Source organism: Mus musculus, chromosome X, assembly GCF_000001635.26.
Source record: "Mus musculus strain C57BL/6J chromosome X, GRCm38.p6 C57BL/6J".
In the NCBI taxonomy this organism is placed as follows: domain Eukaryota; kingdom Metazoa; phylum Chordata; class Mammalia; order Rodentia; family Muridae; genus Mus; species Mus musculus.
Window position 1 is genome coordinate 73,682,503 of NC_000086.7, and position 27,325 is coordinate 73,709,827.

At 44.0% G+C, this 27,325-nt stretch overlaps 1 protein-coding gene across 4 annotated transcripts in view; it reads right to left on the reverse strand.

Moving 5' to 3' along the window:
* Positions 1 to 3,675: 3,675 nt before the first annotated feature.
* Bcap31 (B cell receptor associated protein 31) overlaps positions 3,676 to 27,325 on the reverse strand; it is a 31,638-nt gene continuing 7,988 nt past the window's right edge. For all 4 annotated transcript variants that reach the window (NM_001313698.1, XM_011247600.3, XM_006528048.3 and 1 more), the window contains exons 4-8: positions 24,495 to 24,642; positions 7,045 to 7,180; positions 6,158 to 6,278; positions 5,335 to 5,435; positions 3,676 to 4,093 (exon numbers count right to left, since the gene is read on the reverse strand). In NM_001313698.1, coding sequence (NP_001300627.1) covers positions 4,055 to 4,093; positions 5,335 to 5,435; positions 6,158 to 6,278; positions 7,045 to 7,180; positions 24,495 to 24,642 — 545 coding nt within the window. In that variant the 3' untranslated portion in view covers positions 3,676 to 4,054. The remainder of the gene's footprint in view (positions 4,094 to 5,334; positions 5,436 to 6,157; positions 6,279 to 7,044; positions 7,181 to 24,494; positions 24,643 to 27,325) is intronic.

The window sequence follows — 27,325 nt, forward strand, 5'->3', positions numbered from 1 at the left end:
TTGGCTCCTGTTTCTGCTTCTCTGGAAGAGGAATTAGGTGGGGATGCAGGTGTGGGAACCTTCCTCCAGCTCCAGCCTTGCATTCACTAAAGCCCATTCTGAGGGATTCTGTACCTAGTACCATGTCAGAAACTGGAAATAGAGCAGGAAAGGAAGCCTCAACCCTCTAGACTGAAGAGCATGGGGTGACAGTAAGTTCAATAGGAACAAATGCAGCAGAGCGAGGCTGTAGCTATGAGTTGTTCCAAGATTTTTTCTAAACCAACCACCATGGCTCATGCCTGTAAGCCCGGAACTTGAGATGTTGAGGCAGGTGGATCAAGAGAGAGAGAGAAGTATGTTTGTGTGCAAGTGGCCTTCCAAGATCTAAAAGTAAATGGCACACTAGGATCACAGATAACAAGAGGCCAGCATCTGGACCTGTCCAGTGACACTGGAGCTGGGTTGGGGAGACTCTTTGGCTTGGGGTCTTCTTTCCTGGCATGACCAGAAGGGGCTGTGGATGACTACATGATGCAGGATTGAGGAGTCAAGATGAAAACATCAGAGATTTGGCTTGAGCCACAGGAAGAATGGTGCTGCCAGGTCCTGTGATGGGGACAATTGGGCTTTGGGCATGTCGTCTGGGAAATGTCATCCAAGTAGAGATCTCTGGTTGGCAAATGGACACAGGACTTTGCCGTTCTAGAAAGTCTGGCCTGGAGCTAAAACTTCTGAAGTACTCACCACATGAGTCCTGAGTCTGGAAAGGCTGAGGGTGGAGCTTAAGTGGGTACGGAGGAAGACTCAGCAACATATAACATCCTGGGCCCTGACTGGCCTTCAAGGATCAAAGATGATGGTGCTATATATAGTTCACTGTGTGGCAGAGATTATAGGGACCCAGATAAGAGTGGCCTCGGGTAACATGGAAAAGCCTCATTTGAAATGGGAATTCAAAAAGTCAGCTAGGCCAGGTAGCAAAGGCCTGTCAAACCAGCTACTTAGGTAGCTGAAGCAGGAGGATCAAAAGTTCAAGGCTGCACGTGCTGCAGAGTGAGTTCAAGGCTTTCCTTACAATCTAATATCATATAATCTATGTCATATAATCTATGACAGAGCAGCTACTTAGCTATACAAGGCCCTGGGTTTAACTCCCAGGATTGCCAAAGGCACCAGCTGAGGTGGAGGTGGAGTTAGCTGAGTCTGGCCATTCCAACTATTTGGGGGGCTATGGCAAGGGGGAATTGCAAAATCAATGTCTTCCTGGGCTACAGGGCAAGTTTAAAGCCATCTTGGACAACCTATGAAGATTGTCTCAAAACAAAGAGCAGGAGATACAGCTCAAAAGTAAAACACTTGCCTAGCATGTAGAACACACTAGGTTCAATGCCCAATGGAGGAAGGGAGAGAGAGACCCAAATATGTACATGAATGAATGATCAAGTTATGGTTTATTAACAGAATGTAATTTTAGTTAGCCTGAAAAAGGAATTGAGTTATATGTTGTATGGATGACCCTGAAGGACATGATGATTGGTGAAATAAGAACATTGTATGATTCTCCTCACAAATAACTCCTAGAGACTAAATAGAATGATGAGGCTTAACCCCAGACCAGGGGCTGGGGTTTAAAAACATGACACCAAGTTCTACATGTGTAAATGCTTAATGGCATCAAAACTATGTGCTTAAGAATGGTGAAGATGTTTTAGGATGTATTATAAGTATATACATTTACGCTTTACCACAATATAAAAAAAGTTATAGAGGACAGGTCTTGGAAGGGTGGGGCCTAGTGCACAGAGGGCAGCCTCTGATGAGTATGTGGCGCCACAGGAGGGATGGTAACCAGCCAACACTAGTTCTGTTCTGTGCAAAGTGGTTCTGTTCCATGCAGAGCAGGAAGCAGTCTTCACTTGGGACAGACTGTAGCCTCCCTGCCCTCTTCTCAGCACTCATCTTCAGTTTGTCTTTCTTTACAGGCCTCTGCTCTGGCCCAAACTCCTGGTTTGGTTTTTTTTTTTTTTTTTTTTTTCCAGTTTTTTGAGACAGGGTTTCTCTGTAGCCCTGGCTGTCCTGGAACTCACTTTGTAGACCAGGCTAGCCTTGAACTCAGAGATCCACCTGCCTCTGCCTCCCTAGTGCTGGGATTAAAGGCGTGCACCACCACGCCCGGCTTCCTGTTTACTCTTATCCTTAAATCTCAGCATGTTCTCTTCAGCTGCAGAAGATCTTCCTCAGGTCTACTAGAACACCCACCTGGCCTCACACCACCCTTTCTCTCAACTAACTCCACCCATGAAAAAGGAGCTCTCAGCTCTCCTTCAGACTAAAGGCCTTCTCAGCAACCAGTCAACTTCAGAGACAGAAAATGGTGACACCATAGAAGGCAACTTCACAGAAATGTGCTATTTAACTGGGTGCTACAATAGATTCCTATCTGCTCAGGACACCTGCTCCTATACAAAGGTTTAAGAAACTGAGATCAAAAAGTACAAGTAGATTGAAAAAAATGGAGTGGCAAACAATCAGACAGGGTACCCCAGAAGCTGGGCCAGAGAGGGTAGTGGCCAGGGTCAGAGTGGAAAGGCAGGGGAGGTGATCTGGACTTTGGCCTTCCAAAGCACAGACAAGCAAGCTCAGGGAAGCCCAAAGAACACTTCCTGGAAAAGTGGACTAGTCCTAAGCCTTGGCATAGCAACCAGAGGGTGTTACCTGAATGCTCCTGCCCCCATAGGCAGCACCTCTAAACTGCTGGGAAGGGGGTGGACTCCTCACAGGGCAGCCATGCTTTCTTTGAGGGTGGGGAAGAGTGACAGAATGCTTAAGAAGGCAGCTGCTTGGCCTAGGCCCATACAGGTCAGACAGGAGTAGGAACATAGTTAGCTGACAACCATCTAGCCAACATCTTTAGGAGTCACTCCAATTCCAAGACACTTCTAACCTGCTCCCATAATCCCTTCACCCAGTCTTCACAGGGCAAGGGTGATAAACACCTGATCAAAGGTAGACCCTTTCTTGTGCCCTGCTAGAGAGCAGCCTAGCTACAGGCTGATCTTGCTCTAAGGAAGTAAGCAGTAAGGTCATGGACCTGTCAGCAAAGCCAGCCAGTGCAGAGGCAAAACCTTATCTAGTAACTCTTCAGGGCTGGTATGTAGCAAAGACCCAAGCACTATGCAGTCCCTTCTCTACTGCCTTGAAGCCCCTCTCCACTGCCTTGTTCTGCAGTAGCAAGCTCTAGGTCACCGCCAAGGACAGTCTCCTTTCCCAGTCAGCATTAGTCAGAGGTCATGCTGTAAACCTTCAGGAGGAGGTTGGGCAGGGAGTGACTGGTGGCACTCTGCCACATTCTATCTGTCCTGAATGTGATGAATAGGAACTCAGAGAAGGCACCAGGAAGTCCTGCTGGTTTACCAGGCTTCCCAGACAGTTGCCAACTCCCAGGGAGACTGACAAGACAGACACTCCCCAAGAGCCATAAAGCAGCGTTGTCCTGACTTGAAGGGGGGAGGTAGGGCGGAGGCAGAGAGCAGGAGCTTTGACAGCAAGTGTGAGTCTGGTCTTCAGAGAATAAGAAGAAGCTCAAGGTAATAAAAGTGCCACACTGAGCATCTGCAGCCTTCCTGGGCAATCTTTAACTTTGAAAGAGGAGCAGCAGAACCATTCCCAAAGCCTCAGTTAGACACAAACACCTTATAACATAACAACATTTATTCCCCTCAGGATAAAACAGTTGACCTGCTTCACAGCAGCCTCCTTTAGGGTACATTGCAAAATAAAAAGGGGTTCAAACTGCAGGCCAGGTCACCAGTGCTTTTCTACACTTCCAGGAGTGGAAAGTGCCCTAGCCAGGCAGAACAGTGGCAAAAGTACTCTGAATAAACAACAATCAGGTCCCTTTTGGTATAAGAGCAGTATGTGTAATGGTGCCAAAATAATGATCTATAAGCCATGGAAGAAAATTGGGGAAGTAGGGAATAAACCCAAGTACCAGAGGGATAGTCTGGGCTCCAAGGAAGCAGTAAGCATGGGTCAGGTAGAAGCCAGCGGCAGGCAGGGAAACACCAAGCCTTTACTCCTCCTTCTTGACTGAGGGACCACGTACTGATGCCTGGAAAAGGAAAGAAACCCCCCCAAATGAAATGAACAGGGTCTAGAAAGACTGGCAGTTGGAGGAGTCCCCTGCAGCTCTCTCTTACTGCAATGGGAGCAAGGCCACCTCCAGAACACACAGCAGGCTAGTCTTTAAGTCCCAACTTAGGGCCCTTAAACAATTACCTTCCAGTAAAACCCAAATCCTTGGGAGTTGGGAGATAGCATCTGCCATAAAAGTATGAGGACTTGGGTTCAATCCCAAAACACATAAAAAGTCAGATGTAGAGCATTCTGTAATCTCAGAGCTGGAGAGGCAGATCAGTTAGATTCCTATAGCTAGGTAACAAGTCTACATTGTAAGCTCTAGGCAAATGAGATACCTGGTTTTATAAAATAAAATGGATAGCTCTTGAGGAGTGATAACCCAAGGTTATCCTCTGACGTCTATTATACATGTATGGACACGTGCATGGACACACAGAGCCAACCCCTAAGTCCTGCCCAGATAGCCTGGTATATTCTGAGGGACAAGGCCCTCCCTGTGGGGCTGGGCCCTTCCTCCTACCCACTAGCTGATTTAAACCAAACAAATGTAGGGATCTTTACTCGGCTCCTTCTACTCACCTTCCTGACCACCTGAGCTTCCAGCCAGATCGGGAAAACACAGATCAACAACTAGTACTTAGCAGGTAGGATGACCTCTGAGTCTTTCTCCTCACTTACTTCAGACTTTGACAAACATTACCCTTCCCCTTGCGCCATCCCACAGGAGAGGTGGACAAAAGCAGGTCTCTACATTATTGAGGGGTTTTTGTTTTCTGAGGCAGGGTCTTAGTATGTAGCCTAGGCTGACCTAGAATTTTCTCAACTTTCCAGTCTCAGCTTCCTAAAGTACTGGTGTTTTGGGTGTGGCCACCACACTCAGCTTTCCCATGTATGATCCTAATGAAATAGGACACCACAGCTGGGATGTTTTAGAATGTTAAATAACCCCTCTTTAGGGGCTTGAGACTGGATTTAAGGTAGGAAAGGCTCAGAGCAGAGAGTCAATCTACTGACAAGGGCTGCCCTTGAACTTTGCAGGTTTTAGCCCACCATCTAGTACCATGCCACACCTCCTACATGAAGGGTTCTGACAGCTGGGTCTGCTCTAAACCTACACACAACAACAAAGGAGGCAACAGGCTCCTTAGTACCCCAGAACTGTGCTGTAGGACCCTGACCCTAACTTGCACCTACAGAAAGGGAAACACTGACCTGCAGTTTGGCATGTTCTTCTAGCAGGCGGTCATATTCTTTGGTAAGGCCCTCAGACTGCTTCTGCATAGCCAGAGCCTCGTTTTCAGCTTTCTCAAGTTCTAACAACAATACAAATGAATACAGGAAGAGATCAAAAAGATTATTTAGGGAAGAAAAACCCTACCTGCTTAAAACATGGGAAACTTCTGTAAATCTGTCGCAAAAGAAGTTATACAGATAAGGTTCCAATGTTTGTCAATGTTTCTGCCTTTACAAACCACTCGGGGAGAGTTGTAAGGATGGATAACCCAACAGCTAGATGGAATAAAAAGTCAGCATTAGCCCCCTTAGTCCTTTAAATGGAAGGACACTAACGGTTCCCAGAAGGGGTAACCTTTTAACTGGCTGGCAGTGAGAGGCAATGAGCAAAATCCCACCATTAAGACCCCTAGTGACATTGGCCAACACCTACAGTGCCAAATGAGTCTGAAATTAATCTAGAAGTGAAAGAGGTTGGATCACACAAATTCTTTCTTACACATTTTTGTTCTCGGCTCCAAGGCATCTTGGGCCTCCCCCTTGCCTGCCTGTCTTAATGGGAAACCCCTAGTAAGCACTACCAAAGCATACACAACATTTGTTAGGGCTTCTCCAAGGCCTACTCAAAGATGCTCTAGGAGTGAACTTGTTTGATCTCATTTGGGTGTGAAGGAGCAGAGTACTATGTGTTTGTTTCCACCCAACTCTTGAGCTTTCACGTGAAGTGTGCTATTAATACTTGATCCATGGGGGCATCAATGGACAGTGGAGCTTCTGGGTGTAATAGGACAGCCATCCTCACTTTTCTTGGTGCTGGCCAGCTCATCTTTTAGCTTCCTCAGGTCATTCTTCAGGCTCTTGTTCTCCTCTAACTTCATTTCAGTATTCCCAATATCCAACTTGTCTCCATCCTCGGCAGCTCCCTAGGGAAAGTGCCAAGCACCTGGGTTATTCAGAAGGAAGTGAAGGTGAAGGTCCAGAAAGCCTGCTGCAAGTTCATTTACACTCTGCTTACCCCAGTCCCTGGACCTACTTTCCCACCAATAAAGTTCAATGGCTCTATGTTTACCCATCTAACCAGTAACTCAACTTGCTGTCACCTGGAGCTCTCAGCCCAGATAACCTAAAGAACCACACCCATTCCTTCTCTTCCCTGACTCTTGTAGCTTCACTACAGCCAATGACTCCAAAATTTGTTTATATTCAACTGCACCCCACCAATCTCTAAACCATCACTCTCCTTCCCAGCTTGCTTATACTACAGATCCTCTGATAGACCAACAAATTGGTCTCTGATTCTTCCCTAATACCAAGGGATCCATCAGCCCCATGTTCATAAAGGGGCTAACTAACTTCTAAAGAATAAGGGCCTTCTTCAACACAGGTCTCTGTTATTAGAGAGTCATTCTCATAAAAACAAAACAAAACAAAACAACTGCCACTGGAACCAGCATATGGAGACATCAATGGTAATACCCTCTTCCTCTGCTGTGTCCTCAAGAATGAAAAGAAGGCATCAGAGTCATCCTGGATCGTTCCAATAGGCACACCCTACCCACTAAAAACTCCTTCAGGGACCAGTATTATCACACAGGCCCTAGCCTAATAGTAACTACTGTGGATTCTTAGAGATGAGCCACTAGCACTGTGGTTCTAGACATCCCACTCAGGTTGTAGGGGCAGACTTACCTTCTTTAGCTGATCATTCTCCTCCATGTATTTCTTGGCCGCCTCACTGGCACTTTCTGCCTGCTTTTTAAAGGCTTCATTGGAGGCCAGCAGTGTGGCCTGCTGGGAGATGAGAGTCACCAGGCGTCTAAGCAGGCTGCCATTGTTTACAAAAAGAAGGGGAAAGTGAGAAGCATGAGAGCAAAGGGCCTGGCAAGAACTCTTCTTGGCTGCTACCTGCCTACCCTGCCTCCAGCCTGGACCTGGCAACACAAAGTAGGGCCCAGGAACTGGCCTCTGCCATCCCCCCCTCACCAAAAAAAACCAGCTGCATTGGGCTCTGGGAAGTATCTCAGGCAGTGATCAGAAGCTAGAGCACACCCAGGCACGACCTAGATATATAGCAATAGGTCTTGGAACACCAGCATTTTCCAGGTGAGGGCCTAGATGTGCTAACCAAGCCTCAGCCCTGTTTTCCTTCTTGCGAGGCCAGGCTTGCCTCCCTAGGAGAACAATGTTAAGATAATAAATTTGGACACTTCCAACATGCCAAGTGAATTCGTCATAGCTACTTCATGAGGTAATTACTACTGTTACTCTCATTTGACAAACAACAACAACAACAACATTAACAAAACAAAACAAAGTTGAGCAGGGTGAAGCAATGTATCTAAGTTAAAGAAATGTCTAGGAGCCAGAAATATGCATAGCTTTAATTCCAATTCCCATCTACTGGACTCCAAAACCTACATTGGGAAACATACTCTCTCAGCTTCCAGGTCCCAACATGAGTAGAAATAAATCCCTTCTCCAAGTATCCTTCCCATACATATTATAACTAGGTGGAACAATGTATCTGTTATATAATAGCACTCAAACTGAGGCTGTCATTAACTACTTGGGACACAGAAAAAAGAATCAAGACACAGGTACCTGTTACCTATCTTAAACAGCTGTAAAGGTAAACAGGTAAGTGGGTAGGGCTAAGCACTGGACCCTGAACAATAAACTAAATGAGCAGAGAGAGGACAGAAGGACTTGATACAGCCTTGAGAAAGTCACTGCTCAGGCAGCCAAGAAGGGGGAGTACTTGCGCACATGCCTTGGAAAATCTAGCCACAGTACTTGGAGTCAGGCAAAGTACATGCAGAGGCTTAGGAAAACAGAAGAAAACATGCTTGATGCCTCTTCCAGGGCACTTCAACAGTCAACAGAAGTGCTTGCTTAGAAGAGTGGCAGTAGTCTTGGCCTGCTCGAGGGCTGGCCTCTCTGGTCCTATCATGCACTGTTAGACTCTTGTCATTCCCATCTGCAGCCTGGGCAGGCAAGGGAACCAAAAGCACAGAACAGGTGAGCTTTCTTCTCAGCTTCAGTCCAGGCTCTGAAGGGCTCTAAGTAGAACCCTTTTGGGGAATGCACATGTGGAATAGAGGGACTCTATGGGTCCAGCTTTAGTAGAAGCACCCAGGGGTCCCTGGTGGCACAGAGAGAGCCAAGCTGTTGATTCCTGGCATGAGAGGAGAGTTTCCAGTGACATGTGCTCTCTAAAATTAGCGGCCTAGACCTCGTGGCCTAGAGCTCAGGTTTCCCTGCCTCAGCCTAGAGCTGCCCACCAGCCTGCTCCCCACTGGGCTGGAGCCCTGAAAGTAGAAGCTACCAAGCACCCAAGCAGCCAGCAAGAAGTCATGAGCATGACAGACAGTGGCCCGAAATTAGAGAGACACCAGTAAGAAAGGCAAGTATGACTAGCCCCAACTCCCAGCACCGAATCTTCCTGGTTCCTGAACAGGTTCCTGTAAAGTTTAAGAGGGCCCTCCCCACAGCTAGAAATGAGGGGAGGAGCATGTGTGCCACCTAGTGGTAGAGATGGGACCCATGGGCACTGCTGGGTCCTAGCAAAGATGAGTGAATAAACCAAGGCTTGCCACCCCTATCTGGCCAGGCAAATGGCTGCTAGGGAGTGTCCACAGCTGTCACCCCAGTTACTAAGGGAAGCCAGCCAGCTGGTAAATGACTGCCACAACTAGAAAGGCAGTCCCATCAGGAACAACAGTCTCAGGACAACTCTGTTCCGTGCTTTTGTAAGCCTTCCTCAGATATTGTGAACTAGGGTTTCCTGGATAGTCCAGAATACTCACAGATAGCATCCACAAAAACCAAAGTCTGAACAGTGTCTGCTCACAGTTCTGGCATTTGATTTGCAGCCATTAACACGACAGTCACATTGCCAACCTAGCCCTGATTTTTCTTCCTCTGGCCAACCGCCATGGACATTTTCCCCACCTCTGTCCCAGGGCACCCTAGCTGGCCACCAATGGCAAACACTCTAATTGCACCCCCAACACATACACTGACAGTTCTTTCTATCACCTGTGTTGGAGCTAGGCCTCTAATCCATCCAGGGTTGATTGTGGGTCATTTTCTTGCCATTTCCTCTTAAGTCCGTCTTCTTTCCTTCCCTGCCTTTGCCCTCTAACTGCTTCATCCTTCAAACACTTGAGTTTTCACATGATGTGCACTCTGTAACATATGCTGCTACTGACAAGTTGGTTTTAAGAGGTCTTCCATCTGGTAAACTCTTCCTCAGGTGTCTACTTTGCAGTCTGTATTTTCCTCCAGCTAGCTTTATTCCCTAAAGGGATTACCTGCCACCAGACTCATAACAACCTACTAAACATCAGATTCTGATGTAACACAAACACTCCAAACATAGCCCATCAAGATAGGTCTTCCCTTACTCCATCAGAACCTGCTATCAAGTGTGTTTCTGTGGTAGAGGCTCTGTCCTCCTACAGAAGGACAAGTCACTTCCTGCCTTGTCAAGTTTAGAGAGGATGCTCTCTAGCCATCCCATGGTCAGTGCCTGGTGCTTCTTCCCGCTGGCATCTGTACAGAGTTCCCATCCACTCCAGAGCTGACAAATTTGACCAGTTGCTCCTGTGGTTGAGCCACTGTGTGAGAGTAATGCCTCAACCATCACCTCCCTCCGGAAAGTCTTTCCTATTGGGGAGGTAGCCTGTAGTGTTCCCACAGCAGCCCCCAAAACACGACAGGCTCTTGTATTCACTTTCTCAGGATATTCAGTCATCTGTCCTATCAGGCTATAAACACCTTTAGGCTGGGCCCTATACTTGTCATCTCTACTCCCCCAGACTAGTACAATGAAAAGAAACTTTCCAGATGACCTAATTTCACTCTTGGAACAGGGAACACTCCCTGACAAGTGAAGGAGTATGTTTGAGGCTGCTTGTCAGGTCCAAGGCTTTTTCTTGTTAAACCCACCATGTCTACCTGGCAGCCTGGCACTGAGGGCTGGGGTGGGACATAAACTGATATAGCACTCATCCTCCTATCTAACAGAGATAAAAGACAGCAGCAGGAGGATGCTGGCTCAGACTGTCAGTGAGCAAGCTGGACTTGTGGCTGAACTGGCAGCTGAGAAGCCACATGGGACACTTGATTCACTACCTCAAACTGATGAAAGACCCAAGCTCTGGCCTCCACCCCAAACTTTAGGGTGGCAGGAGAGATTTGGCCCTTCCTAGTGTGCTGGCCAGCATTTGCCAGCCCAAGAAACCAGTCTTCTGGAACATTTTACTGCTTTCCCACTTAATAGTCTCTCAAGCACTCTCTCCATTGTTCTCTATATGGCATTTGTCAAGCCTCTGAAACTGAGTGAGGCATATGGTAAAAAGGAACAAACTTCAGAACTGCCATACTCTAATCCAAAAACATATCAGCTTACAGAAATCAGAAATGAGCCGGGCGTGGTAGCCCACGCCTTTAATCCCAGCACTTGGGAGGCAGAGGCAGGCGGATTTCTGAGTTCGAGGCCAGCCTGGTCTACAAAGTGAGTTCCAGGACAGCCAGGGCTACACAGAAAAACCCTGTCTCAAAAAAAAAAGAAATCAGAAATGACCACTTCGGGCTGGAGAGATGGCTCAGCGGTTAAGAGCACTGACTGCTCTTCTGAAGATCCTAAGTTTAAATTCCAGCAACCACATGGTGGCTCACAACCACCTGAAATGAGATCTGGTGCCCTCTTCTGGTGTGTCTGAAAACAGCAACAGTGTACTTACATATAATAAATAAATCTTAAAAAAAAAAAAAGGTGCACATTACCTAGAGTATTTCTTTAAAAAAAAAGAAAGAAAGAAATGACCACTTCATGGCTTCTATTCCTGCATAGATAGCATCAATCTCTGTTTTATCTCCTGAAGACTTACCTAGATTAACTGTTTATACCTATTCAGTTAAAAAGCATAGGTGAGGCCGGATGGTGGTGGTGCATACCTGTAATTTCAGCACTCTGAGTTCAAGGCCAGCCTGGTCTACACAGCGAGTTCCAGGACAACCAGGATGACACAGAGAAACCCTGACTTGAATACAAACAAAACAAACACTAACAAAGCATAGGTGAAAACCAAAGAGTCAGGAAAGTTCCTCAAGATCTAGAGTGGCCATTGACACAACAGCTCAGGGTTTATATTAACTGAATCCAAGCAGAGATACAAAGCCCAGAAAACAAAACTTAACAGGATACAGATGTGTCCTTGGCAGACAAATACCTGAACTCAACTTGGAATTCCTGGTAAAAATGTTCTTGGATGCTAAGTAGAGCTATCATGCTTTTATAAAAAGGCTGAGTACACAAGAGAAGGCAGGAGAAACTGAATCTCTCTCTCTCTGGCCTCTAAGAAAGAGTCAAGGCTTCACAGGCACTTTTCACCTATATGCCCCAGTTAGCATACAAGAGAAAGACATAAACAAGTGGGAAAAAGAAGCAAGTCCCAACTGAAAGCTTCTATGGTATGGTCCAGAACAGCCTCGGCTGAGAAACTACCTGCAGACATTAAGTTGTATACACTAGCTCACTATACTTCTGCCCCATGTCAAGTAGGACTTTGGTGTCAGAGTGCCACCTGCTGATTTCATGCTGTCACAGTCTAAGAAACAGAGTGCCACCTGCTAACTTCATGCTGTCACAGTCAAAGAAAGTCCTACAGTATGGCCATAAACTTGGAACTCTATGACTGTGCCTCAACTATTGGAAGAAAAGATGAGGTGCCCACCCTGTCAAGGAACCACAACTAGGAGATGTCCAGGTAAGACTTCAGATAAGAAAAGTGGTAGTACTAAGGGTTCCACTGCTCCACCCTCTCAGCAGTCATTAAAATAAGGACAAGCCAGACTCGATCAAAAAAAGGGGGTATAAACACGCAAGGTTATCCAAAGAGACCTACATGGCTGACTCATGACAGAGAGTAGGGCAGAGACTTCTGGGATCACAACATCAAGGATCTATGTCAAGTCTCTATGCCCAAAGAGATAGGTCATAAAGATCCCATGGCCAGGGCACAGTAAACAAACTAGATAGAACAGTAGAAGAGGCTTTTCTGCCAGTGGACACAAAGGGCAACAGTGACTCTTCTGTGGTAGTGGTCCTAAGGGTACAGGAAGAGAGGCTTAGAGAAGAGTAATACCCACAGGCTATATCATGGGTACAGTTTCAGATTTGAAAAGGAGAGTTCTAGAGGCTACTGAGGAATATGAAAGTTTCTTAACACTACTTAAGATGGTGACAATGACAACTGTATAATTCTGTGTTTTCCATGAAAATTGCACAAGACACAAAGAATAAAGCAGGACACTGTACCCTCAGTTCCTGCGTTCACAGACAGGGTTAACGTAGTGGTTTTCAAGCATAGTACATATCACAGGGAAAAAAAAAAAAAAAAAAAAAAGAAATAGGAAAGTGGTGGTTCAAGTCTCATGTAAACAGATGGCAGGAGCAGGCTAACCCTATGGGTTCTGAATTTGGCCTAGCAGAAATCATACCCCACGGGCGAGTTGTACCTGGCTCTCTTAATACTAGCATTCCATCTTCCCAACTTTCCTCTCTTTCTCTCTTTTGCAGCTCCTCTGCTTTCACTCAGTCCTGTCTGTACCCAATCCAGCTTGCCTGCCCTGTCTTCTCAAGCATGGCCCCTCAGTGTACTCTGTTGCCCCTTATCTATTGGATCTTCCCTCAGAAGCCTCCTCAACAATTAAATAAATTAGCCTGAAAATTCAATTTAGTAGCTGAAAGGAGGTAGCCCAAACCTTTAATCCCAGCACTTGAGAGGCAGAGGCTCCAGGATCTCTGAGTTTGAGGCCAGAGTGGTCTATAGATGGAGTTCAAGTAGGACAGCCAGGGCTACACAGAGAAACCCTGTCTCAAAAAAACAAAAGTAAGTTGGGCGTGGTGGCACACAGAGCACTCGGGAGGCAGAGGCAGGCGGATTTCAGAGTTTGAGGCCAGCCTGTTCTACAAAGTGAGTTCCAGGACAGCCAGGGCGACACAGAGAAACCCTGTCTCAGAAAAAAAAAAACAAAACAAATAAAATTTGTGGTTTTGCTCACAAAACCAAGAGTCATGTACACAAGAGGCGATCCTGCTACCAGTAAGCCATGCCTTCTGTCCCTGGGAAATTAACTATTAATGTGAAGGTAAAATGTTGAAGTATACATCTTCCTGAAATGTAGAGGGAGGGTTGTGGAATCCATTGGAGGGGGCAACTTCTAACCCTATATAGCCCTGGCTGATACTGCACATGCTTTGATTCTCCTTCCTCTGCCACCTTGGTGCTGGGATTATGGGAATGAGCAGGTAAAGCCTGATCCTGGTTTTTAAAATGAGGTAGATTCTCCAGGTATGATGGCATGTGGGATAGTTTGTATATGCTTGGCCCAGGGAGTGGCACTATTAGAAGGTGTGGCCCTGTTGGAGTAGGCATGGCACTGTGGGTGTGGACTTTAAGACCCTCACCCTAGCTGCCTGGAAGCAAGTATTTGGCTAGTAGCCTTCAGATGAACATGTAAAAACTCTCAGCTCCTCCTCCACCAGGCCTGCCTGAACACTGTCATGCTCCAACCTTGATGATAATGGACTGAACCTCTGAACCTGTAAGTCAGCCCCAATTAAATGTTATCCTTATAAGAGTTGCCTTGGTCATGGTATCTGTTCACAGCAGTAAAACCCTAACTAAGACAGAAGGAGAAAAAAATTCCATGTGTGTGGTCAAAGTATTCAAAAATGTGAAACTTCAACACTTCCAGTGGCAAGCTCTAGGAGTCAAGTAGGCCTCTGAATGTCAATTTATTACTTGCAGAAGTGTAAAGCTTTATTTATGCACCTTATCTATAGAATGCTTAACGACTAATAAAGTTTATATTATGTATACAGGGATCTGGAAAAGTATACAGCAAAGGTATATGTCAAGAGTGGTCATTGCGCCGGGCGTGGTGGCACACGCCTTTAATCCCAGCACTCGGGAGGCAGAGGCAGGCGGATTTCTGAGTTCGAGGCCAGCCTGGTCTACAAAGTGAGTTCCAGGACAGCCAGGGCTATACAGAGAAACCCTGTCTCAAAAAAAGAAAAAAAAAAAAAAAGAAAAGAAAAAAAATGTGGTTATTGCTAGGCATGATGGTATATGCTTTTAATACCAGCACTTGAGAGGCAGAGGCAAATAAATCAGGGTTATGAGTTTGGGGCCAACCTGGGCTTCATAATGAGACCCTGTCTCAAAAAAAAAGTAACTATAAACAGGGCTAGAGTGGTGGCTCAGTGGGTTAAGAGTGCTTGCTTAACATGAGAACTTCAATTCAGATGCTAGCCCCCAAGTAAAAAGCAGGCCATGGCCACATGCACCTGTAATCCTAGTACTATGGAGGACAGAGACAAGAGGATCTCAAGGGCTTGCTTGCCACAAACATTGAATGCCAGCCTAGTTTCAGTCTCAAGAGAAAATAATATGAAAAGTGACAGGGTCACATATCTGATATCCTCCTCTAGCCTCCATATCCTCACACATCCTGCCCCCCCCCACACTACATGCACACTTACAAAGTGGTGGTAATATTTTAGAGAACTTATTTTCCTATTTTTGCTAATGTAAAGTCTCATTTGGGTAAAACAAAGTCTAAGCGCAATTAAGAGTTTATTTAATATGAAAACGACCCTGGGTTCAATTTCTATCACTATAAAAAAGGCGTTGATCCTCTAATAACCATACACTACCATTTTATTTCCTGATCTTCAGATATATGAAAAGTAGTAAGTTATTATAGTCACTAACACACAAGTCTTACAAGACTAACACAAACACAGAAGTGAAGCTTAGCTCACAAACTGTGTCAACACCTGCCAACCAAAAGCCAGAAAAAGAGCATTTTCTATGTGATCTGTGGCTGAATGTGGGCGAAACTCATTCACCCAGTCCTAACTCGAAGGAATATGGTATCTGAACTAAGTCATACATGGGCTCTGGGTATGGCAGTCACTCCTGAGTGTCCTCTATTTATAAAGGGCCACATAATATAAAGGATTATTAAAGCTGGGCAGTGGTGGCGCACGCCTTTAGCCCTAGCACTTGGGAGGCAGAGACAGGCGAATTTCTGAGTTCAAGGCCAGCCTGGTCTACAAAGTGAGTTCCAGGACAGCCAGGGCTATACAGAGAAACCCTGTCTCAAAAAACAAACAAACAAACAAAACAAACAACAACAAAAAAGGATTGTTAAGGTCCCTCCTGGTTTCAGCTAGAACCCAAATAAAACACACCAGACTCAGAAACACACATACCCTGTACACATAGCCATGCAGCTGACCAATATCCTAGATAAGCCCTTGTTTAACAAATGAGAAGACCTGGGGGTGAGAGAGGAAGGCTAGTTATTTAAAGCCACACAGCTGCTAGGAGAAAAGCATGGGTGTGGGAACACAAGTCCCCTGACCTCCTAATTCCTGTTCTACTACCCATACTAGCACAGAAAACCCAACAACAAGAGGTGTCTGCTGGCCAGCTATGCTTCCACAGAACTTGAACATCTCTCTGCCCTAACTCAAACATGATACACTAAGGGTAATTCAGTGTGTTACTTCCCATTCTGCTACCTTATTTGCCTTCCTGTTAAGCAGTCCAGCAATACAGTCGTGCTTCATGCTTTGCTAAAAGCGCCACAAAAAATTTTCATAACACAATCAGATTTGAAACAGTAAAGAAACATTACATTGCTGGGCAAGGTGGTGCACTCCTTTAACCCCAGCACTTGGGAGGCAGAGGTAGGCGGATTTCTGAGTTTGAGGCCAGTCTGGTCTACCAAGTGAGTTCCAGGATTCCCCAGTACCTATGTAAGGACCAGGTGAGGTAGCACATAGCTCTAACCCCAGTGCAGAGTTGGTGGAAGAAGGATAAAGGCAGATCCCTAGAGTTCTGTGGTCAGCCAGACTACCTGAAATGGTGAGGTCCAGGTTCAGTGAAGAAACTCAATCTTGAAGAAGGAAGACGAAAGCCAGGCAGTGATGGTGCCTGCCTTTAATCTCAGCACTTGAGGGGCAGAGGCAGGCGGATTTCTGAGTCTACCGAATGAGTTCCAGGACAGCCAGGGCTACACAGAGAAACCCTGTCTCGAAAAACAAAACAAAACAAAAAAAAAAAAAAAAAAGGGAAGAGAAGGAGGCAGCGAGCAACAGAGGATAATGATACTACCACTGACCTCTGGCCTTCATAGTCACACACATACACATGCACATGCACATGAACACATACAAAGAAATGTATACATGATGGTATGTACCTATATAATCCTAGTTCTTGGGAGACTGAGGCAGGATGGTGAATGTATGGCCCTGACTCAAAAACACCAAAAAAGTCAAAGTGATAGTTTCTACTTTCTAAGCCCAGCACTCAGGAGGCAGAAGCAGGTTAATCTGAATTTACAGACAGCCTGGTCTATACAGAGATCCAGATCAGCCAGGGCTAAATAGTAAAATCTTATCTCTTTAAAAAAAGAGAAAGGTGCCGGGCGTAGTGGCACACGCCTTTGATCCCAGCACTTGAGAGGCAGAGGCAGGCGGATTTCTGAGTTCGAGGCCAGCCTGGTCTATAGAGTGAGTTCCAGGACAGCCAGGGCTACACAGAGAAACCCTGTCTCGAAACAAACAAACCAACAAAAAAGGAGAAAACAAAACAAAACAAAATGAGAAAGGTGCCTAGGTTTAGAGGGGATTACATACAAGAGGACAGGTAGACCACAAACAAAAGTATAAAAGGCCTATTATTTTACTATTAGGGCCAACCAACACTGTTGGAATATTTAAGAACATACTTCTAAAAGAAAGCAGGAAGACTACTGGCAGTCTGAAGCTAGTCTAGCTCAAATAAGTAAACAATTAATTAATTCAAAGTTCAAAAACATCTGTAATATTACCTGTAGCTATTTCTGAGAATAAGACTACAAGGGAGGTTGACATTTCTCTAGTTATTTGTGCTTCTTTTTTGGGGGGAGGTGGGTGAGACAGGGTTTCTCTGTATAGCCCTGGCTGTCCTGGAACTCACTCTGTAGACCAGGCTGGCCTCGAACTCAGAAATTCACCTGCCTCTGCCTCCCAAGTGCTGGGATTAAAGGTGTGTGCCACCACCGCCCAGCTTGTGCTTCTTTTTAAAAAAATGATGTCAAGGGCCTTGCATATGCTAGGCTCTTAACTCTAAACATATCCACAGTCTGAAATTTCTGGATGTTTTCTCCCCAGTATTCATATTCTCTCTCCCTCTGTCCCCCTCACTCCCCGCCGTGTGTGTGTGTGTGTGTGTGTGTGTGTGTGTGTGTGTGTGTGTGTGTGTGTGTGTGTGTGTGTAAAATCATGCCCATGCACACCAGTAAAGGCCAAGGAAGGACATGTGATGTCCTGCTCTATTACTCTATCATGTCTCCCCTTGAGACAGACTCTTTCAATGAACCTGGAGCTAGGTTGGCAGCCAGCAAGCCCCAGTGATCCTCCTGTCTCTGCTGGCTCACAGCAGTTTAGTTATAAGCCCACTTAACTGACATGCTTAGCTCTTTACATTACTGATGATTTGACCTCAGGTCCTCATACTAGAAAAAGAAAGGATCAAAGTTCCTTAGGGTTACAACCACTACCACAGAATCTGACCTTTAGACCATGGACATGTATGTATTTCTAGCAAAATTACAGAAACATAAATAGATATGAGCAACTGATGAACCTACACCGATTCTTGGGATTGCTGCATCTTTTTACAAGATATGGCACTAGATATTCCCCCTCCCTAACTAGATGGAGCCACAGGAGGGTGCTATAGGCACAACAAGGCAGCTGGCACATAGATCATAGTGGCTGCTTAAGCAATCTGAGCAAGATGTTAAATCAGCCATTTGTCTTGCCTTATATGCTTGTCAAAGGAAAAGAAGTAAACAGCAGTTATCAACATAACAGATATAAGATTATAACTGTAGGAACAGATTCCATGGTGCACTCCAACAGGACCATGGAATTCCACCCCAAGTATCACTCTGGGAATATTGGATGATTATAAAATCTACTTAGATATTCTCTTTATTTACATTTCAAATGCTATCCCCTTTCCCAAAAAGTCCCCAATACCAATACCCTCCCCCTGCCCCGCTCCCCAACCCACCCAATCCTGCTTCTTGGCCCTGGCATTACCCCGTACTGGGTCATAAAATCTTGGAATGACCAAGGGCCTCTCCTCCCATTGTTGGCCGACTAGGCCATCCTCAGCTACAAATGCAACTAGAGATATAAGCTCTGGGCATACTGGTTATTTCATGTTGTTGTTACTCCTACAGTATTGGAGAACCCTTTAGATCCTTGGGTACTTTTTCTAGCTCCTTCATTGTGGGCCCTGTGTTCTGTACAATAGATGACTGTGAGCATCCACTTCTGTATTTGCCAGGCACTGGCAGCCTCACAAGAGAGAGCTATATCAGGGTCCTGTAAGCCCAATCTTGTTAGCATATACAATATTGTCTGGGTTTGTGGATTATTTATGGGATAGGTCTGTTCCCCATTCTAAGGAGTGAAGTACCCAAACTTTGGTCTTCTTTCTTCTTGAGTTTCATGTGTTTTGCATCTTGTATCTTGGGTATTTTAAGTTTCTGGGCTAATATCCACTTATCAGTGATAAAATCTACTTTCATCAGAAGCTATCCATTTAGATTAGAAAGAACTACATTTGTCAATTAAAGAAGGTCCTACTGTTTGACCACTTTTGAAGAATATACAAGTCCTTGGGTTTCATCCTCAGCACAAGGGGGAAAAGAACAGAACTGTGTACCCAAAAGTGAAGTTTTACTACACATCCATGTACTAACAGTTTGATCAACAATATTCCACATATGACAAGGCTCTGCTGAAATTATAATTTAACTTTTACCTATAGTAAATGCACAGTTAAAACAGAAGAGGAAACTGTACATTAGAACTGCAGAATTCACAGTGAAGGGTTTAGCAGAAGTTTTTACAGATCTCAATAAGCTACTTAAAAACAAACTTTTTTTTGTTTGGTGCTGGTGGCACACACCTTTAATCCCAGCACTAGGGAGGCTGAGGCAGGTGGATTTCTGAGTTCGAGGCCAGCCTGGTCTACAGAGTGAGTTCCAGGACGGCCAGAGCAACACAGAGAAACCCTGTCTTGAAAAACCAAAAAAAAAAAAAAACCAAAACAAAACAAAAAACAAAAACAAACACATGACCAAAAAAAAAAAACCCAAAAAATATAGGGCTGGAGGTTATGGAAGAGCAAGAGGCTCTGGGTTCAATCCCCAGCACTGAAAAACATAATTTGAAAACATGGACCTCAGCATCCAAAAGCTTTCCATTAAGAGGGAGAAACTCACAGCTTGTATTTTGCTTATAAGCAAGTATATAATGAAAATACATACAGGGTAAATCACAATGGGCACATTTATCAACACAATAATACCTCCTTAAAAAGAAACTTAAGAGAAACCTGAAAAGATGATACTGTGGTCACAGGAGATAACAATTCCCTGTGTGCTACTGCCCCTGAAAGTCTTGTAGTGGGATAAGAGGTAGGGGTAGAGAATGGCAATTCTGATGATTCTGACCGTACACAACCTTGGTTTAACAAAAAGTTTAAAATATATAAAAAATTAGTCTCATTAAGATATTTTTGTGCAACTATCCAATGGGTTGTTTATACTGTTATTATAAAAGTATATTCACTTCTCAGCCCCTCAGCCACCTCACCTAGAGCAATGCCCTATACTGCAAGCTACATTCATGCCCCATAAAGATAAACTGAGTTTTAGTTTTGTGTACCTTTCTCTTTCATTAATTTCCTAAAGTGTATTTATTTTATTTATGTATAAATGTTTTTTCTGTTTATATGTATGTGCCCCATGTGCATAACTAGTGCCCACAGAGGTGAAAGAGGATATCAGGCTGGAGAGATAGCTCAGTGGTTAAAAATACTGTCTGGGGAGCTGTAAAGATGGCTCAGAGGTTAAGAGCACTCATTGCTCTTCCGCAGGTCCTGAGTTCAATTCCCAGCAACCACATGGTGGCTCACAACCATCTGTAAAGAGATCTGGTGCCCTCTTCTGGTGTGTCTGAAGACAGCTACATATAATAAATAAATAAACCCTTGGGACAGAGCAAATGGGGCAGGAGAGAGTGGGCCGGAGAGAGCAACCATCTCTTAATGAGATCTGACACCCTCTTCTTGAGTGTCTAAAGACAGCTACAGTGTACTTACATATAATAAATAAAATAAATCTTTAAAAAAATAAATCTTACTGGGATTATAAACCACACTTAGAAAAAAAATACTGTTTTTCTAGAAGACTTGGATTTAATTCCCAACATCCATATGATAGCTTCCAACTGACTATTATAACCAGGCATGCATATAACACACAAACACACATGAACACAAGACACTCATACACAGTAAATAAATAAATAAATAAATAAATAAATAAATAAAGTGTGGTAGTGCATGCATGCCTTTACTCTTACTTAGCACTTGCAAGGCAGAGGCAGGCTAATCCCTGTGAGTTTAAAGCCAGTTTGGTCTATACAAGCAATTCCAGGATAACCAGAGCTACTTAGTGAGACAGGGAAAAAACATCTTGGAGGGAAAAAACAAGGCTGTCAGATTGTCTGGAATGGCATTATGGCTGGATATAAACCACCATTGTGGGTGTTGGGAATCAAACCTCCTGCATTCTCTGCAAAAATAAGTGCTTTTAACTGCTGAGCACTTTTTGTTGGTGGTGCTGGTGGTGATAGTTTCTTTTTTGTTTTTAATGCTAAGGACTGACTAAACTACAGGCTCTTTCCTTGCCTACAAGCTTTTTGCCACTAATTCAACTAAGCTGTAAACAAGCCCCATTCCCCCAAGTTTTTGTGTTCCTATTTAACTCAGTCTTCCTTGCCCTTGATAAATCCTACACTTATAAATGTCTTCCCATTAAAAATTCAAGTCTCACATTCTAGCCAGCTCTATCAGTGGAACCATCTAGACAGCTGGGATTCTGAAAGGTCATTCATCTAATTGCTATTTCTGTTAGTGTCTACTTCTTATATCTGCTCACCATACCCTTATCTGCACAGAATAGGCTAAGGGACAGAAAGCCTCATATGGCCTCTACCTGAATGGCACTGATCTACATAGTAGCATGCATGTCAATTAGGACTATACTAAAGTATACTGGTTAGGCCAACACCCTGACCACACTTTAGCACTGTATCCATGAGAACATTTAGCCTGCAAACACTGCTGAGAATCCTGTTTGATCTATAGAAGGGAAGAAATATAACTTACAGAAGTCTTCAGTAATTCAGATCTCTTCTTTCTCAAATTTTCCCATTCTAGTGGCTTCCCACCCACCCTCTCCTACTTGGCAACTGGGAAAGTAAATTTTTGCCTTCCAACATTTATCCCATTCTGCAGCTCCTCAAGGAGCAGTAGCAGTTCCATCACTAACTGATCTTATAGTTTCTGGATATAATTTCATCATGCCTAAATGAAGTTAAACTGTTTAGAGAAGCGTAGCATTTTGGTAGAGCCTTATAAGGAAGTTTCATTCTTCCCGCCAACTCTTTACTTAGCATAGCCATGTAAAGCCTGCTTTCTACCCAATTCTTTTCATGAAGGACTAACAGCAGGCTTTCCTTTCACTCTCCATACTCTGTGTTTGTGTGTGTACATTAGAGATGTCACCCAGGGCCTTGCACACACTAGGCACTGTTACCCACTAGCCCCATCTCCACCATATATTTTTTAAAATTCTACATATTTAGGGTGTGTGTCAACCTCTCCCAAAATTCTCATTTCCTGACTTTCCTAAATTTGAAGATGATAAGCTTTAAGGTTATTAAGCATACTACTTTAAGCAAAGCAGACTAGTAATCCCAGTGACTCAGGAGGCTGAAGCAGAGGGATGGTAAATCTGAAAACCAGCAGGTACAACTTGGTGATAGCCTATTTCAAAAGCAAAGAGGTCTAGAGAGATGATCTGGTGGCTAGGAGTACCTGCTCTTACAGAGGACATGGATATAATTCCCAGCACCTATATAGTGTCTCACAACCATCTGTGACCTCAGTATTAAAGGATCTAACCAGAGGCATACATGTGGTACACAAACATGCATGCATATATTCATATATATATATAAAATAAAAATGAATACATCTAAAAAAATTTTTTGTAAAGCAAAGGATATAGCTCAGTAGTACAATGCATGCCTAGTTATGCAAGAGTCCCTGGGTTCAAGCCCTAGTACCACAAAAAATATTTAACACTTACATGAAAATAAATACATACACACACACACACACACCCACACACACAATCTTTAAAATGTCTTAAGAGTTGAAAGTGCATAATATCATTTGTATTTGTGGAGTTCTAAGTTGTACATACATACAGTGATGACTCAAAACACTCAAACACTAGAGATACAAAATTAAGTGGATACACACACACACATACACACACACACCCTTACCTGCCTCCACATTTCACTCTTCTCAGCTGGGATCCAGAAAATCCAGGATTATGTGACCTCACTTTTTTCTGGAAAGCTAATATCTGGCTAGGTAGTCATACTAACTAACATGTAGTGAAGCACAGCAAGCCAGATGATTAAGAGGGTAAAAAATCCTTTAAACAATAAATCTTGAGTCTTTTGGCCCAAAGCCAGGTGGGAATTACTATATTTGAACCTAACATGAGAATCCACACTCTCATGGTACCACTGTCTAAATAGTCTCTAAAACTCATATATTGAGTTAAATCTTCATTATGGTGATACTAAATGATAGAATCTATTGGGAAATCATTAAGCTTTGTCCTCATAAATGGATTAATATCTTATAAAGGTCCACAGGAAACTAGCTTGGGCTTTTTATGCTGTTAGCATCTAAGAATAGTGTTCTTTCCCTTCAGATAATGCAGCATCAAGGTACCATTTCAGAAGCAAAAAATAGCCCTCACTAGACACCAAGCCTGTCCAAGCCTTGACATGACAGCCCCTAGAACAGTGAGAAATACATTTCTTTTTACCACAGAACAAATGGACTAAGACAACTGGCCCTGAACTACAGAGCAACCAACATTTTAGGTTTGTTTTTGTTCTGTTATTCTAGGGAACAAACCCAGGATCTTACACATACCAGGTAAATACTTTACTACTGGTCTATATTCCCAGCCTATTACTGATACCTTCTTAATACCATCACCTGCCCTGGCCTGAGCATATATATGTCTGTCTACTTCTCGACTAGGCCATTGGATCAAAGCCCATAGGTGAAAATCGAAGCTGAAAACAGGGTTCTGACTAAAATAGGCATTTTCTACTCATTTGATCTTACCCAACTAGCCACCTTTGTAGCCTTGGCTGAGGCTCTCCATCTTGCAAGAAATGTTGAGAAATATTCAAGGCACCACAGGTCACAACACGCTCTTAAATACAAATTACACTAGGGAAGGCCCTGAGGACTAGGTCATTTTTAATCCATTCATGCTACTTCTGCTCACTTTACCCAACTCAGTACCCCATATACAAAAGGCCCCAAACCAGCCAGTCCCTTATAAGATGAGGTCCAAAGATCCTTTCCCAGAGGGAAAGCTTTGCAACTTCAATCTACAAACAGAGCACAAGACAGTAATACAATTGACCTACCACAAAATGTGGTAAGATAGAGTCTTCTGCCAAGCATGATAGCACACAGCTTTAATTTCATCACTTGGGAGGCAGAGGCAGGTGGATCTTAATGAGTTTAAGGCCAATCTGGTTTACATAATGAGTTCCAGGGCAGCCAATGATGCATACAATGAGTCAGTGTCTGTCTGTCTGTCTGTCTGTCTGTCTGTCTGTCTCTCAAAAAAAAAACCCAAAAAACAGTAAGGTCTTCTGGAATTTGTTCTACCACCCCCACCCCCACCAAGCCCCCCCAACCCATCTTCTTGCTGCTTCTGAAGGTCAGGGGGCAACTGTGTGGTTTATCAAACAAAAACAAGGTCTTTGGGCCCAGGACACACAGAGGAGTTAAAGCCACAAGAGAAGGCCAAACACAGCTCTATATATCCTTGGCTAGCCCAGGGCTTCCTCCACAAGCCCCTGGTCCCTCTGTACTCACAAGGACAGCAGCAAGGAAAAGCCAGCAATATAGAGATTCCTCTGAGCACGGAAAAGCTTCATGTGGAAGTGCTCCATGGCACCTGGATTGTTCTGGAGGTTCACCTTTTCTGTCACATCATCGTATTTCAGGATCTCTCGTACAGCATCTATGGTAGAGCAGAGATGGGCATTTGGGTATCACTTTGACAAGGAAAACAGGTAGGAAGATAAGCCAGACTCTTATCCTTCAAATCTATCTTCTTCATTAGTATTAATTCTACACACCCCATTTATGGGAGGCTTTATCAAAAGTTGCCAGGACATTCTCCTCTTAACTGTTTACACATCAAGCCCCACCCTACTCTACTTAGATCATTCATGTGCACTATACTTCAAGATGCTCTTCAAGGTTGAAGCATTGCTGGTAATGAGGACAGATTCCCTTTCATATGATGCTCCCAACCCCAGTTTGTTGTTTTCTCTCAAGTTGAAGTGCCAGCCACTCAACTGATAAGTCAGAGGTCCTGCTGGTAGAATGCTCACAGAACTGTTCAGGAAGCATGGGCTACAATGAGCATTATTATGTTTTACTTAAAATTAAAAAGAACTTTATGAGCTGAGGAAATGACTCTGGGAGTGAAGGTACTTGCCACCTAGCCTGACCACCTGAGTTCAATCTCCAGGACCCATAAGGTAGAAAGACAGAACTAACTCTTGCTACTTGATCTGTGACCTCTGCATGCACACTGTGGCATGCATGTGTTTACCATTCCTGATAAACTGGGGTGAATTCACACTCATCAAAAATTCAAACAACAAAACTGTAAAAAAAAAAAATCTCTTAATATAGTCAGTCACCTAAGGCTACATATCTATCCATGTAAATACAGAGCAATCAAATTTAAAGTCAACTGTCACATCACACTATGCTATCTGCTTTGTAACATACATTTGTCACTGAAATTATCTTCAATCTGTGTTTCCTGTCCATCTTTTTCACAGCAGACTACAAATTGAGAGCAAAAGAATTCTCCTTTATATCCTGTAGAGTCTACCATAAGACACAGCAGAAAGTCTACTGTTGAGTGAGTAAGCGACCTCTGCTCCCACAAGAGCCACTGTCAGATGCGTAGTGGTCTGGCTTAATAATACATGTCCTCAGAGTCTTTGATTTGTAATGCAGAAAGGGAGCCTTAGTATATCTACTAATCTCCCCCATCCCTTACCTCAACAAAGTGTTCTAGAGGTTTTGTGGCACACACCTTTAATCCCAGTATTTGGGAAGTCAAGGCAGGCAGATCTCTGAGTTTGAAGCCAACCTGGTCTATGTAGGGAGTTCCATGTCAGCCAAGGCTATACAATGAAACACTATCTCCCACTATCAACAACAACAAATAAAGGAACATTTAAAAAAAAATCAGTACATAAAAATCTACCCTAAAGCCGGGCATGGTGGCGCACACCTTTAAGCCCAGCACTGGGGAGGCAGAGGCAGGCGGATTTCTGAGGCCAGCCTGGTCTACAAAGTGAGTTCCAGGACAGCGAGGGCTACACAGAGAAACCCTGTCTCAAAAAAAACCAAACAAACAAAAAATCTACCCTAAGAGCTGGGGCTAGTGGCACACACCTATAAACAGGCCTTTGAGAGACTGAGGTATGATGGTCACAACTTAGTATCTACAAGATGAGACCCTGCCTCAAACGACTAAAAACAACAAAAAGTCTACCTGAAGAAGGTTCTTAATACACCTCCGTGTGAGACAAGCAAGATATTGTCTGGGTACTGTTCAGTTTGTCGTTTCTAGTTTGAGACTACACAACAATGTGCCTGCCCTTTTAGTAACTTTGCATTAAATCTGTGCCATGAAGCACTCTCAAAAAGCACCAGTAGGATCATAAACTGGTATAACACACCTCGAAGAAAATGAAAAAATTCATACCCTCAGGTTCAGCTGTGGTATAATTATGGGAGAATATGATACCTGACTTTAAAAGAATTCAATTGCTATCAAAAGATGTCTAAGGTACAACAGAAGTGGAAAAAGCACCATCCAAAGCGTACATATGATTCCAGGTTGTAAATATTTCAACACATAACTAAGTAGTCAATGAAAGTAACCTGTTCCATATATGTTACAAAGGATTGCGTTTAATTTTCGTATTTAAAAAAATATCCACTATTTTCATAATTAGAAAACAAGCCAAACTTTTTTTGTTTTCTTCACGTTGTTACTTAGAAATCACATGATTCCAAGGACTACCTTGTCGAATAACCAAGAGGAGACTTGGAATGAGAGACACTTGGGTACTCTCAACCCAAGAACAGCAGAACCCAGCCCTTCCTCTCAGGCCGTGGTCAGCAGGGGTAAACCCACCCCTCTTTAACTCTCTCTCTCCCAGAAAGAGCTGATCTAGGTTCCTCCCAGTGAGGAAGGGCTCTGGCTGATGATGCCCACTATCTTCACAGTATTGTTATCAACCGGCACCTCTATCTGTAGAAGGTATGGAGACTTTTTTCCTAGGTTATGCTTTTTAAATCATTTGTATGTGTACAGTGCGCACATGTATATTTGTGTGTGACTACAGATACAAATGTGTCTGAGGACACCCGTGGAAAGAAGTCAGAGGACAACCTCAAGTATCAGTCCTTGCTTTCTACCTTGTTTGAGACAGAACCTGCCAAGCTTCTATCTCTCTGTAGGAACTCTGGGATTGTAGACGTTCACATGCAATGTGTGAGTTTGGAAATTTGAAATCAAGTCCTCACACTTGCACAGCAAGTGCTTGTATCCAGGAACCCATCTTCCTAGCCTCCTAGATTAAGTCATCAGAGCCATAGTCATCCCTCGG